Source organism: Crocodylus siamensis, chromosome 14, assembly GCF_052110815.1.
Source record: "Crocodylus siamensis isolate JL-2025a chromosome 14, ASM5211081v1, whole genome shotgun sequence".
NCBI lineage: Eukaryota > Metazoa > Chordata > Crocodylia > Crocodylidae > Crocodylus > Crocodylus siamensis.
In genome coordinates, this window is record NC_143408.1 from 20,453,437 (window position 1) to 20,465,456 (window position 12,020).

Sequence of the window (12,020 nt, forward strand, 5' to 3'; positions counted from 1 at the left end):
CCCCCCACATCACTCCTATTGCAGACAGGACTAAGGAACACGTTAAGGAATAACCTATCTTCTTATCTAGCTTGATTCAGGAGTCCATAGCAGATTCCAGTATCCATATGCATGCAAGATCCAAAGGTGCAAGTTATTGATAATCTCTAGCAGGTCTGTCCATAACGTGGAGCCACATTTCTCACCGTGTTTACCACTGTCATGCATGGCTCTACCCCAGCATACCCGTGGCAACGTTTTGCATGGTTATAAATGACAATACAAGATGTACGGAGTTGGAGAATCAGGCCCAAAGAAAAACAGCTCACTCTCTGAGTAGACTTACCCCTGTGAATTAGGGTAGCAGACCCAGGCCTTTAATTATCCTTTCTCCAAAATCTGTTTACTGAGTCCTACAAACTTTGTCAGGCATCTTGTCTTTGCTAGACATGAATAAATATCCTTAAAAAATCATTGTTTTAAAGGCACAGGGATTCTTATTGCAGGCCTTTCTTTTAATCACTAATTCGGGCTTCTTTAATCTGATCAAGACTTTGGGAACCAAATATATTTTTTCTGTTACTAAAAAAGTACAATTCAATTTCTCCTTTCATTGTGATCAATGTTGATTGCCGCCGGCAAGCATGATTAGAGAATTCTATCTACAATTTGCCATGCAATTAATAAGGATGGGACCATAGTTCTACATGGGAGAGAAGGGCCTAAGGGAAATCCTCATCATAATAACAATATAACCCAAGTGCCAATCAAAGCCATGTTATCTCGACACTCCAGACCAGACTCAACCCTGCCACAACGCTGCTGTTATACCAACAGTGAAATGTGTCCCTGAAGGAAAATGGAAGGAGGAAGAGATTCTTAGCTGGTGCTAATTGGCAGAGCACCTTTGAGCTTGATTAGTGACACTGCCATATGCTTTGCCAGCTGTGATGGCCAGTCTGTAATGCAATCAGTAGCTCTTGCGTGGCTGGGTTATGCAGCCCGGATTCACATTTCTGAGAGCCTCACCTGTGTTATCCTAATGTAGGAGTACCCCGGGTTGAATTCTGGCTGTTGCCAAAGTAGCCACTGCTCTCTGGTTGCATCAAATGTTGGGCATCCTTTTTTGTGATTTTCCAGCCTGCTGCACCCCTGCAGCTCCAGGTAGCATTAGTGGGAGCTGTCAGTACTCAGCGCCATTGCAAAATGGGACCTGTGGTATCTCTGATGGGGGTGCCCAAACTAAGAGGGACACAGAATCAGTGACTCCTTGGGCCAGATCTGGACCTTTGCCAGTTCACACCAGCTGAGGATCTCACTCAGATAACAGTGATGGTCATTCTTTACATTCACAGTGCTTTGCATATTGAAAGCCCCTAACAGATACTAACTAATTCAGTCCTCACAAGACCCTTGTGAAGGAGAGAGTGTCATAAATGATGGAAAATGGAGGCAGAGGGGTATGGTGCCTTGCTCCAGGTAGTAAGCCTTGCCAGATATAGAGTCTGGGACCTCCTGGTTCCAGCCGCCTGGAGGTGAGTCTCATTTCACTTTCTTCTCCTAATTAACTCGCTATCTAGAGTATTAGCCAGGGCAGCTCACGCAGTCAATGGAAGGCCCAATCTGGACAGGGGTTGAAGTCCCCTCTCTGCCTGGCAAATCTTCAGTTCTGGCCTTTGCATTCCCGTGTCATGCATGGAGAAGGAGGCTGGTGGCAGGCTGACAAGAAATCTGTAAGACCCCAGTTTCATGCCTCTTTGTTGTTGAGGCTGCCATCACTTTGGTACCCCCTCCTCCACCCCCCTGCATTGTTGGGTCCCCGGTGGTTTAGGGCAGGGTTGGCGGGCTGCTTTCTTGGTCTCCAAGTTCCCAGCAGTTGCACAGCAGAGAGATGCAGCCCCAGCAGAGGCTTGCAGTGCCAGTCAGCACTCTAGGACTCCAGAAAACTTACCAGCAGACAGTTTGCATACTTGTAAATCTGGCATTTAATACTATGTTTAAGGTTAAAAAAAAAAAAAAAGAAGGGAAAATTCAAATTATTGTACATGTGCAACAGGCTTCTTTTTAATAATTGTATTCAGAAAGAGCTTTATGCTAGTTAGTATTAAGGTGCTATTGCGAAGGCATTTGTGTGTATGCCTTTCCAGAAATGCTGCCAGTCTCATCAAAAAAAAAAAAGTATTTTGAAAAGCAGACTTCAGTCCACTGAAATATTTCAGAGGATAGACTTCCCAAGAAGGTGGTACAGTGCCCAACCTTGGACGTCTTCAAGAGGAGACTGGAGAGACACCTTGCTGGGATCATTTGATCGCAGCAATATTCCTGCCCAAAGCAGGGGGGTTGGAATCGATGATCTCTCGAGGTCCCTTAATATCTATGATTTCTGTGATCACAGAAGAGCAGGCAGGTTTCTTAGATGTGCTGGGGAGAGCTGGCTCTCTGCCTGATGTCTATGAATTGTCCTCCTCCAGCAGGAGCTGATCTCCCGTAAGGCAGGAGATGGGGCTCTTTCCTTTTCAAGAGTGCTACATAGGAAGGGGAGGCAGGACACTGGCCCAAGCAAGTAGAGGTGAGCTTGAGTCTGACCTCTTCAGTTCTGGTCAGTTGAGATCTTGACCTAGGCTTGGCGAATAACCCAAGCTCTCTAATGGCCCAGTCCCTCATGCCTGCTGTAAGTTCAGAGAGCATTTGCAAAACACACCTGTCTGCATCAGGGCTGATTCTCCCCTCCCTAGTGGCATTGCGGTCTGGGACAGGAGTTGCATAAACCAGTTTGAGCTCAGCCAGTTAAGTCTGATATGACATTCAAGCAGGTTTATCTCAAACTGGTTTTGACCATTGTGTGCACTGGATATCTGTTCTGTTACAGGTTTTAACCAGTTTCTGATCACTTAAACCAGTTTATCTGTCTGTCCCTAGCCTATGGCAGTAACTCATGTCTATGCAAAAGGAGTGTCCAGGGACTCCAGTTCAGAACAAGGGTGCGGGGCCGTCCTTTCGCACAGGGATAAATGATGCCACCAGGAGCAAAGCAGTGGGGAATCAAGTCCAGGGGGACACAGGCCTTATCAAATATTCCTAGCAGCAGCCGCACCGAGGATAGAGGGAGGCACAGTTTGAGTAATAAGCCCACAAGGCCAGCAGGGGGAAGAGTCAGTTGAACTATCTTTAAATGGAGCCTTTCCATTTATCTTCTGCCCTAACGATGACTTGTTCTTTAATTTTTAGAAGAGACAACTACAGCCCTGACACCCTGGAAAGGTCAGTAAAATCTGCTCCCTTAACTGTGAATGCTCCCCCAGCTCTGGTTTCCTTGCTGCCACCAGCCCCTCTGCCTCCTCCATCCTTAATTTTCCTGCAGCTGACCTAACCTCAAGAGATCTGCTGACTAGAACCGATCTGTTGTCCCACGCCGCCCCTAAGCGCACCAATTAAACTAAGTTGCTTGTCGAACCCCTGACTTGCAACTGAGTAGGGACCCCTGCAGCTTGCTTAGAACTGCTTGCAGGGGTCTTGCTCTGCAGCGTGTGCAATTAGGAGCAGGAACTAAAACTGCAATGACTGTAGCCTCCATCATGTCAGGGACTCTGCTGCCTGTCCTCCTTTCTTGTAGCCTAACACTCTGCAGGGGTCTTCTGTAAGGAGACTTTTCTCTGCGTGCCGTGTGCTCCTTGCCAAGTCCTCTATCGCATCCCCCCGCCTCCCCACCCTGCGCGTGCTCTGTCCCCTTGTGCCGTGACATAGATCACGAGGGCTTTCTGGTCTGATTCACCATGCTTCAGAAAAAAATGTGCCTCATTTGAGGCCCTTATTCCTCCCAGATGTTTTCAGAGCATAATTGATGCATATAACATTTCTCTAGGACACTATAGAGCTTGATAATTGGCCTCTTTGGACTGTCACATGTTTTCCTAATGAGCTGGAAGCAATGAATGCATGAAACCTGGAGAGCAGCCACTGCCTCAGCTAGGCACAGGCACCCCAGGTTCCTTATCACCCATGCTGCCATGGACGCAGCCCTGCCAGTAGGAAAGAGCAGGGGCTCCATTGTCCCCACCCAAAGCGCTGTGTGTCCCCTCCAGGCTCATCATTCATCAGGTTCAATCCAAGTGTTAGGTGTCTCAGGCTTTCATCTCCCTGGGGTGATGGGTCCATCTCTGTTATGACCCACCAACTGGCACACTTGATTTTTCCTTTTAATGGTCAAGATAATTAAGAAAAAAAAAGTTAGAATCGGTCTAACAAGAGAAGCTGCACCAGAGCAACCAGCCAGAGACACAGCAGAGGCCACCTCACTTCAGCCTCCAGCATCCACCTCACTTGCTCGGCTCTTCCAAAAATCAGGCTTCTTATTTCTGTGTCCTTACAAAAAGTCAAATTATTTTGGAAACCACGCCAGAAATCATGAGTGACTGGTGCCTCCTGAATCTGCAGGGGCACCTGCAGAAGTCGCCGACCCTGTCGGGGGGGGACCAGCCCTACCGGCAGCATCAGTGTTGGCCATCGGGGGGGCACCGGCCCCGTCAGGGGGGCATGTGCACCCCTGTGTATCTCCCAGCAGTCGCCTATACCAGAAATATCATAATGGGAGCTGCTCGAAGGAAAATCTGGCTTCATTTGTAGGCTTGATTTTTTTTCCATCCAAACCTCTTTTTCAAGTCAGCATGGAAGAGGCCTCCTGGGCCATGAGGTCCAGTCCTGGCTGTGCCAGGCCAGAACATCACATAGGGAATCCATCCCGCTCCATCCAAGCCCAGTTAGGTTGTTTGCCAACCCTGCTTCAATGGAAGGATGTTTCCGAACCTTGCTCCTTTGATGTTTAGAAACCTGCTCTTAATTCCCAGGATATATTTAAACACAGCCTGTTCCCATTCCTTCTTGTGTCAGCATTATCTTCTAAGTTCTGCATACGCATGGCAGTTTAGAGGTGTACATGCCAGTCTTGTTGCCAGCTCCGCCAGCCCATTAGGGCATCTGTGTGTCCCCTCACACCGTCTTATGTGCCACAGGGCAGCTCCGATAGCACATCTCCTTCCAGCCTGGGGGTAGGGAAACATGGCCAAGATGCTTCTAGCTTCCCAGCAATCCCCAGTTACCACCCTTCTGGGACCACATGCTACTAGTGCCAGTTAGAGAAGCTCTGGGATCTGGGAAGCATAAATGAGATTTAAAGCCAATTTTATATTCCTACTCCCCTGGTGCTGTTCTGACTGCATCTGACCCATTGACATTCTTATTGTCAATAAGACTTCCTGCTGCTGCTGCTACCTGGCAGGAAATCTTATCAATCAATCAGTCAGTCAGTCATCGCACTGGGAAACATTTTAATCTCGATTTTGAGATCTTTACTATGTATTCCACTTCCTTTTAATTTATCTGTAGGTTAGAAAGCACAATGACCTCTAAGATTTCAGGAGAACTGCTGAAAGATCAGCATGAAACAAACCAATTATCGGATCGCAATCTGTCCTTGCATCTACCTCTGTTTACTCCATTGATCGCAGAGTTTGGCCTTGGGTCGTTAGCGTATGAGTTTTTAGGTTTTAATTTTTGGTTTCCTGTTAGTTTTCATTATTATGGTTAATAGTTAAAAAAAAAAAAAAAAAAAAAAGGGCTCCCCTTCCCCCTGCCCCAACCATTTGCAAATGCCACCTAATCCTCACAACACCACATTTCCCAACAGATTGACTGGGGGACTCATGAAAGGCAGCGGCTAAGGTTTTCAAAATTGGCCGTGGATTTTGAATGCTTCCATTTTTTTGAACTTGGTAGCTATTCTGGTCTGAGACAAGAAGAAGTACAAAAAAACCAGAACTCTTGATTCCAAAATGATACCGTTTATTAGACAAACTGGGAAATTGCAAGAGGACAATTTTCTTGCAATTTCCGAGTTGGTCTAATAAAAGGTGTCATTTTGGAACCAAGAGTTCTAGTTTTTTGTATGTCCATGTTTTGGGGTGCTTGAAACCCCCTCCAAAATCACTCACAGAGTGCCATAATGTGCACATTGTTTGGTAGACCTCAGCTGCAAGAATCAATTCATGGCTTTATACTGAGGAAGACTAGGCGGCGAGGAAAAAAAAGAGCAATTTTTTTTTTTCTTTTCAGCCTTCTCCCTCCATCTCCTCTCCTTTCCTTTGGCGTTCTCTGGTGCATGTTCCAAGAGGGGATAATTAGCAGCAAGCAAGACACTTAGGGCTCAGGAGACCTTGTTACTAAAAATGACAGACAAGATTTTTATGAATTTCTTTAAGAACACATCTTCTAATGACGGGCTCGGCCTCGTGTCCATGAAAACTTCCATGGTGCCACGGACAAGTGTGACGGGTAGAAAAGGAGTGATAAGAACAAAGCCTAGTGCTAAAACAGGGACCGGCAGGCATAGTTTGGCCTTCTCTGCATGATCATTGTGTTCAGTTTCCTGCTTCAAAAATAACTTTTTTTATTATTATTATTGAGCATGTGGGGATAGTCCCACTGCTTTTCTGTTTTTGTTGCATTTCTCCTTCTCCCGGGCTGGATATGCTCCTGGGAAGCTAGGGCATCAAATAAGCAATCCCACCGTTGCCTCTGCTGATAAACAGAGAGGAAGGGAAAGAAAGTGAGATGGCATTAGCTGAGGAAACAGCCCTTTTACGTCTCTCGCCACAGCATGTCCAGTCTCTAAGTGCTCGCCTCGGCCCTCCACTGCGGACCCAGCTGGAGGTCATTTTTCACTAACAAAACACATGCTCTTCTATAGAGAAATCAGCTGCAAATGTTGGCGCGTGGAGCAGAGTTCACTCTTGGGTTTTTGCTAGGCACAAAATGCACCTGCAAACGCATCCCCCAGCTGCATGTGTGAAGGGCACAGCTGAAGGGAACTGCAGGTCCTCAAGGGACATCCAGAAACTCGTCTGCCTCGGGCGCACGGGCCATGGGGTAATCAGCATGCTTAGATGCCAACCAGCTTCCATCTAAGGACAGCCCATGCAGCTGGTTTACGGAGCTCCACGGGGATCAAACGCAAGCCCTAGTGAAACAAGCCACAAGGTATTTGCAGAGTGAGCCCATTATTGCATTTGTGAGAGAGGGAAAGTCTCAGAGATGATCTGGCATAACACCTTGGGTGCCTCTTTCTGGGGCACCCCCTACCAGCTTTCCCTTTGCTTAGGAAAGTAAAGAAAAGAAGCAGGTTGCACTGAGTCGTAGAGAGGCTTGTGGTATAAAACGGGACTCGTAGGATGAAATTAAGAAAGAAGAAATTTAGACTGAACGCCAGGAGATGGCCCAAAGCGCGTGCTGGATAAGGCTCTTCAGGGGGAGGCCTACAAGCTCCATTGCCAGAGCTTTCTAAAACTAGGCTGGAGGCAGCAGTTGTGACATTCCTGGGTTGCCCTTCAGGAAATGGACTGAATGATTCAGTGAGTTTTGCCCTGTCTGATTTCTCAGGCAGATATAGACATGAGTTTCATGGTTTTGGGCACCCCATGGGGAGATGCTTGAATGAGCATCACCTTTTTCAGGCATGCTAGGAAGCATTTCAAACCAGGCACCGGCAGGACTGAGGTGCCCCAAAGCAGTAGTCACGTTTGCATCTGTTCCCCCATGTTTCTAAGCACTAACCATGGCAATTTTGCTTAATTCCCAATGGGTCTTAGCTGATGCCCTTGGCTTTGTCCCTCTGCCTCCTGCAGGTCCCGGCGCAGTGCACGATGGGAACAACGGTGCGTCAAGAAGAGCTGGCTGCATCTGGCTGCTCCCCCTCCTGCTCCTGCACCTGCTCCTCAAGTTTTGACCTCAGTGCTGATTTCACGGAGTAGCAACCACCACAGCAACAAGAAGAAGTATGCGATTTGTAAGAAAAAAATGTCCTAATGAGAGTATAATTACCAGGAAATTTGGGAAGAGAGAGAGAAATCAAAGGGAATTTTGAAGAAAAAAAACCCCAAAATTTTCTGCTGAAGTTTCAACACGACTGAGTCTTTTTCTTTCTTTTTTTCTTCAATGGGCAACTGTGCAGGTACCGAGGACCAATGAGTACATTTGGGTGAGCAGCTTCCCTTCTCACGCCCCCACCGCCCCGCTCTAAGGCAGTTGGCTCGGTCGTATTTTCCCACCCATCTCTCTCACGGAGGATTGCAACATTGGCCACCCATCACACAACACTTCTATCCAGATGCACAGCTTTTTTGAGATTTCCCTTCCTTTTCATGAACTGTGCCGCCATTTGTGTTACTATATATCTATAGATATATATATATATATATATATAAAAATATATATATATAAAAAATAAAAGTTAACGACGATGACATGGATGACAAAAGGAAGAAAGCAAACTGATTGTTAAACATTTCTTCATTTTACTACACACGGACATCATGGATAATAAAGGATTCTGAGTCATTATTAATTTTATTAATTATATTTTCTGATATGAGCCTAGAACTGTTAGTTCATAAAAAACAAAAACACAAAAAAAAAGAGAAAAAAAAAAGGAGAAGAGAAGTACGTTTATTAAGCATTAAAAACACAAAGAATGAATAGTGTTCTTCTTAACAAGGTTTAGAAGAGGTGGAATGGCAGTTTTGTTTGCAAAATCGGTGTGAACTATCGCGTCCTGCAAAAAAAACCCAACAAACCCCCTGGTTTTACAAACAATTCCTCCACCAGCGTTACCGGAAACTCCGTCTTCTACTCTGGTGTACGACACAGAAGATACTGTGCTATCTACTTACTGTTTTGGAAATGGAAAGGGTGATATTCGCTGTGTGTTGAGTTGGATGGATATGCTTATTCTTTTTATGGAATATATATATACCGTATATATACATATACATATATATATATTATTATTTTTCGTTAGAGTTCTAGCCACATTATTTCTCAGCAGGGTCCTTCTGCCATTACTGCATGCTGTATATGGAGTTAGCTGTGTATTGGTCTTCTAAGAGATGATAGAGTTTATTGGTAATTGTGTAATCAATTCCTGCATATTATTTTTTTTTTTCCTCCTTCCTTGGGTTATTTCCATGTTGGAGACACTGACAAACAAACAGACAAACAAACGGGAAGTTTAACAGCTGCAGCGTCTTTTTCCAAGTCTGGAAGCCGTTTTGACAAGCGTTCTTCATTTCCCCTTCTCTACACAGCTCGGGACGTTAACACAACACAGACTTTAAAAAAAAAAAAAAAGAAAAAAAAAGAAAAAAAAGTTTTAAAGTAAGAAAAAAATATATATCTCTATATAAAAGAAAGTGAAGGAAAAAAAAACAACAAACAACCCAGAAAACTAACACCACCTTTGAGTTGGCCATTGCTGGTCGTCTGATTATGTGTGTGTCTCTGGGAAAAATTAACTCACTTTATTTTATTATTTTGTTTCCTTCTTTGTGGACGAATGTGAAGAAATGCGCTTTGCATTGAGGTCTGGGGATACTGCCGTAGCTAGGGGCCCTTCAATGCCCGTGACTCGGCTGGGGGCCACGCGGGGGAGGTTGTCTCTGACTATACATTAAAAACAAAGTGTTCCATGTTGCTCTTCAGCCTGGTTGTGGTACTCATTGTAAGAGCTGGGCCACCGGTTGTGCAGAGGCATCTATGTTTGGCTAATGTGTTCTCAAAGGCTCATAAGTCTTCAATAAAGCACTGCTCTCCTACACAGAAGAGAAGTGGGTTTGAAAACAATATGCTCAGGAGACCTGCAGGGAACCTGGGGGAAGCAATATGAGCTCTGTGAAAGATAAGGGGTACCGGACCCTGGTTGTTAGCATCTCTCTCTTCCCGATGCCTCCTAGCTATGGGTAATGTCCAGATGCAGCTGGCTGCTGATCCTCTGGGGGTACTGGTGGAGCAAGGAGGAGGGTGATAATAACTAATATTGCAGCAAGCATCACAGCATGGAATGAAAGAGGAAGAGCAAGGGCCCTTCTTAGTCCTTCCTCGTAGAATATGAATGTAAAGTCATCATTGTCCACCGGCATACTGCCACTGGCTTCCCTACCTTTGGTCCCCAGTGAGCCACTGACTCATTCAGGAGCCCCTTGGGGTTGATTTTGGGAGCTATGAAATACTCCAACGTCTTCCCCTTCACCATCTTCAGGGCCAGCCTGTGCCTGGGTTGGGCAGGATACTCCATCTCCACCTCGCAAAATCAAGGCTGTCTCATTCAAACCCCTTCCGGGGACAATGCTGTGCTACAGAGCCCCAGAACGAATCTACATGTAACCATCTAAATTTACTGGAGAATGCCCTCCTAATTCTAGGATGCTGATTATATCCAAAGGTTTTCAGCTGCTGGCCAGCAAATTAAGGCCAGGGCTTTCTCTTTCTAAAATAAATCAGTAGGCCTGTGCAAAGCTGCTAGCATTCCCTTCAGATTCAGGCTTCACGTTTGGGCTTCCAAGTTGGCTAGTATTTGCTTCTGAATCGGGCTGGATCTCCTCCAGATCAAATCAGCACCCGAAGCTTCGCACAGCCCTACAAATCAGCAGGTACAACTGTAATACCTTAGGTGGATGGTTATGGAGCCCAGCACCTTTACCCAGAACTGGAGACACGCACGCACTTGAAGACGTTGTGCTTACGGTAGCCCCCGGTTCACTGTCCCATCTTCCCTCATCCATCCCTATGTCTCTCAGTAGCATAAATGCTGTCCTTTCCCCTCCACCCCCATGGCTTTAAACGGTGTAAATAAGTTTTGTTCCTTAAGACCAAGAGGTCTGCACGCTGCAGCATGTCCATTATGTGACAGTGCCTGTGACAATACCAAGGCCAGTAACTCAAGGGCTGGAATATGATTATTATTTTTAGGCACTTCTTTGGTCTTGCTTTTCCTTAACTGCAGAGTTAGGGCTCTTCCAGCCCTATTTTGACCACATTGTGACAGATGCAAGCTTATTAAGCCCACAGAGCTGCATCTATGGCCCCTGTTACACGTTACATTTATTATGCAGCTGACTGGTTAATGGCACTATAAATTTAGGCAGGCCACAAGTGCTAAGTATTTATCCTACAATTAACTGGTAAATCACGCAATAAATGTAGACCAGCCACAGGTGCAAAGTAAGTACTGCACCATAACAATGACTGTCTAGCTATAAAAAGAGCAAGCCTGATACAAAGTTAGTGCTTGAAAACGTATAACAATTCTGTAGCTGGTTTCTATCCAGCTTTAATTTAAATGTATAAGAGAGGCCTGTGTGCATCAGCAGAGACACAGGCTTTGACTCCAATCAGAATCTCACCCTTAAGTAATTAAGGCCCCTGCAACACATTGCGTATATTATGCAATTAACTGGTTAATCACTCAGTAAATTTAGAGGGGTCTCAGATGCAAAGAACAACCATAAGTGCAAATTATCACATTAATTGGTTAATCATGTAATAAATGTAGACCAGCCACACCTGCAAAGTAACTGCCACACCATAAACATGGCTATCCAGCTATTACCAACAACCTCCCCCCTCCTGCTATAAAGGTGGTGCTTGAAAATGTGTAACAGCTCTGTGACTGGTTTCTATCCAGCTTCAATGTGAATGCGTAGCAGGGTCCATATATGGCCCCTGCTACATGTTACATATATGACGCCATTGACTATTTCATGGTGCACTAAATTTAGATGGGCCACAGATGCTAAGTATTTAATCCCGCAAAGCCCTGTCTGGCTCTAAATGGTTGGGTTTGTGTTTTTTTTCATAGCCCCCTGATCAGAGTATCCAAGAATAGCTGCCTGGAAAGGTCTACAGGGATGAGGGGGGTGCCCAAGGGAGGGGGCTGCCGAAGCACTGGCGACGGGCATCTGAGGAGTGAGTCTCCACTGGCGGAGGTAAGTGGAAGCAGCTGAGTCGGGAGGGTGGGGTGGTCAAAGGGGCCAAGTCCTCTTGCTTGAGCACTGGGCCACCCACATGCAAACAGAGTCTGAGGGGTGCTGGGCAGGGTGCTTGGCCCCTGCAACTTGCAGCAGGAAGGGAGGTCAAGGAGGCACTACCAGGTCAGCACATCCAGCCCCGCACGCAGGCACTGGGAGGCTCCACTCCGGATGTGGCAGGGACAGAGG

The 12,020-nt window shown here is 46.0% G+C and overlaps 1 protein-coding gene across 6 annotated transcripts in view; it reads left to right on the forward strand.

Annotated features, from left to right (window-relative positions):
* NTM (neurotrimin) overlaps nt 1-8,108 on the forward strand; it is a 623,570-nt gene extending 615,462 nt beyond the window's left edge. For 3 of the 6 annotated variants that reach the window (XM_090027298.1, XM_090027301.1, XM_090027302.1), the window contains 2 exons: nt 3,208-3,240; nt 7,656-8,108. In XM_090027298.1, the coding sequence (XP_089883424.1) occupies nt 3,208-3,240; nt 7,656-7,756 (134 nt within the window). In that variant the 3' untranslated portion in view covers nt 7,757-8,108. The remainder of the gene's footprint in view (nt 1-3,207; nt 3,241-7,655) is intronic. The other 3 variants (XR_016439146.1, XM_090027300.1, XM_090027303.1) reach the window with 3 other exon arrangements.
* The last annotated feature ends 3,912 nt before the right edge of the window (nt 8,109-12,020 follow it).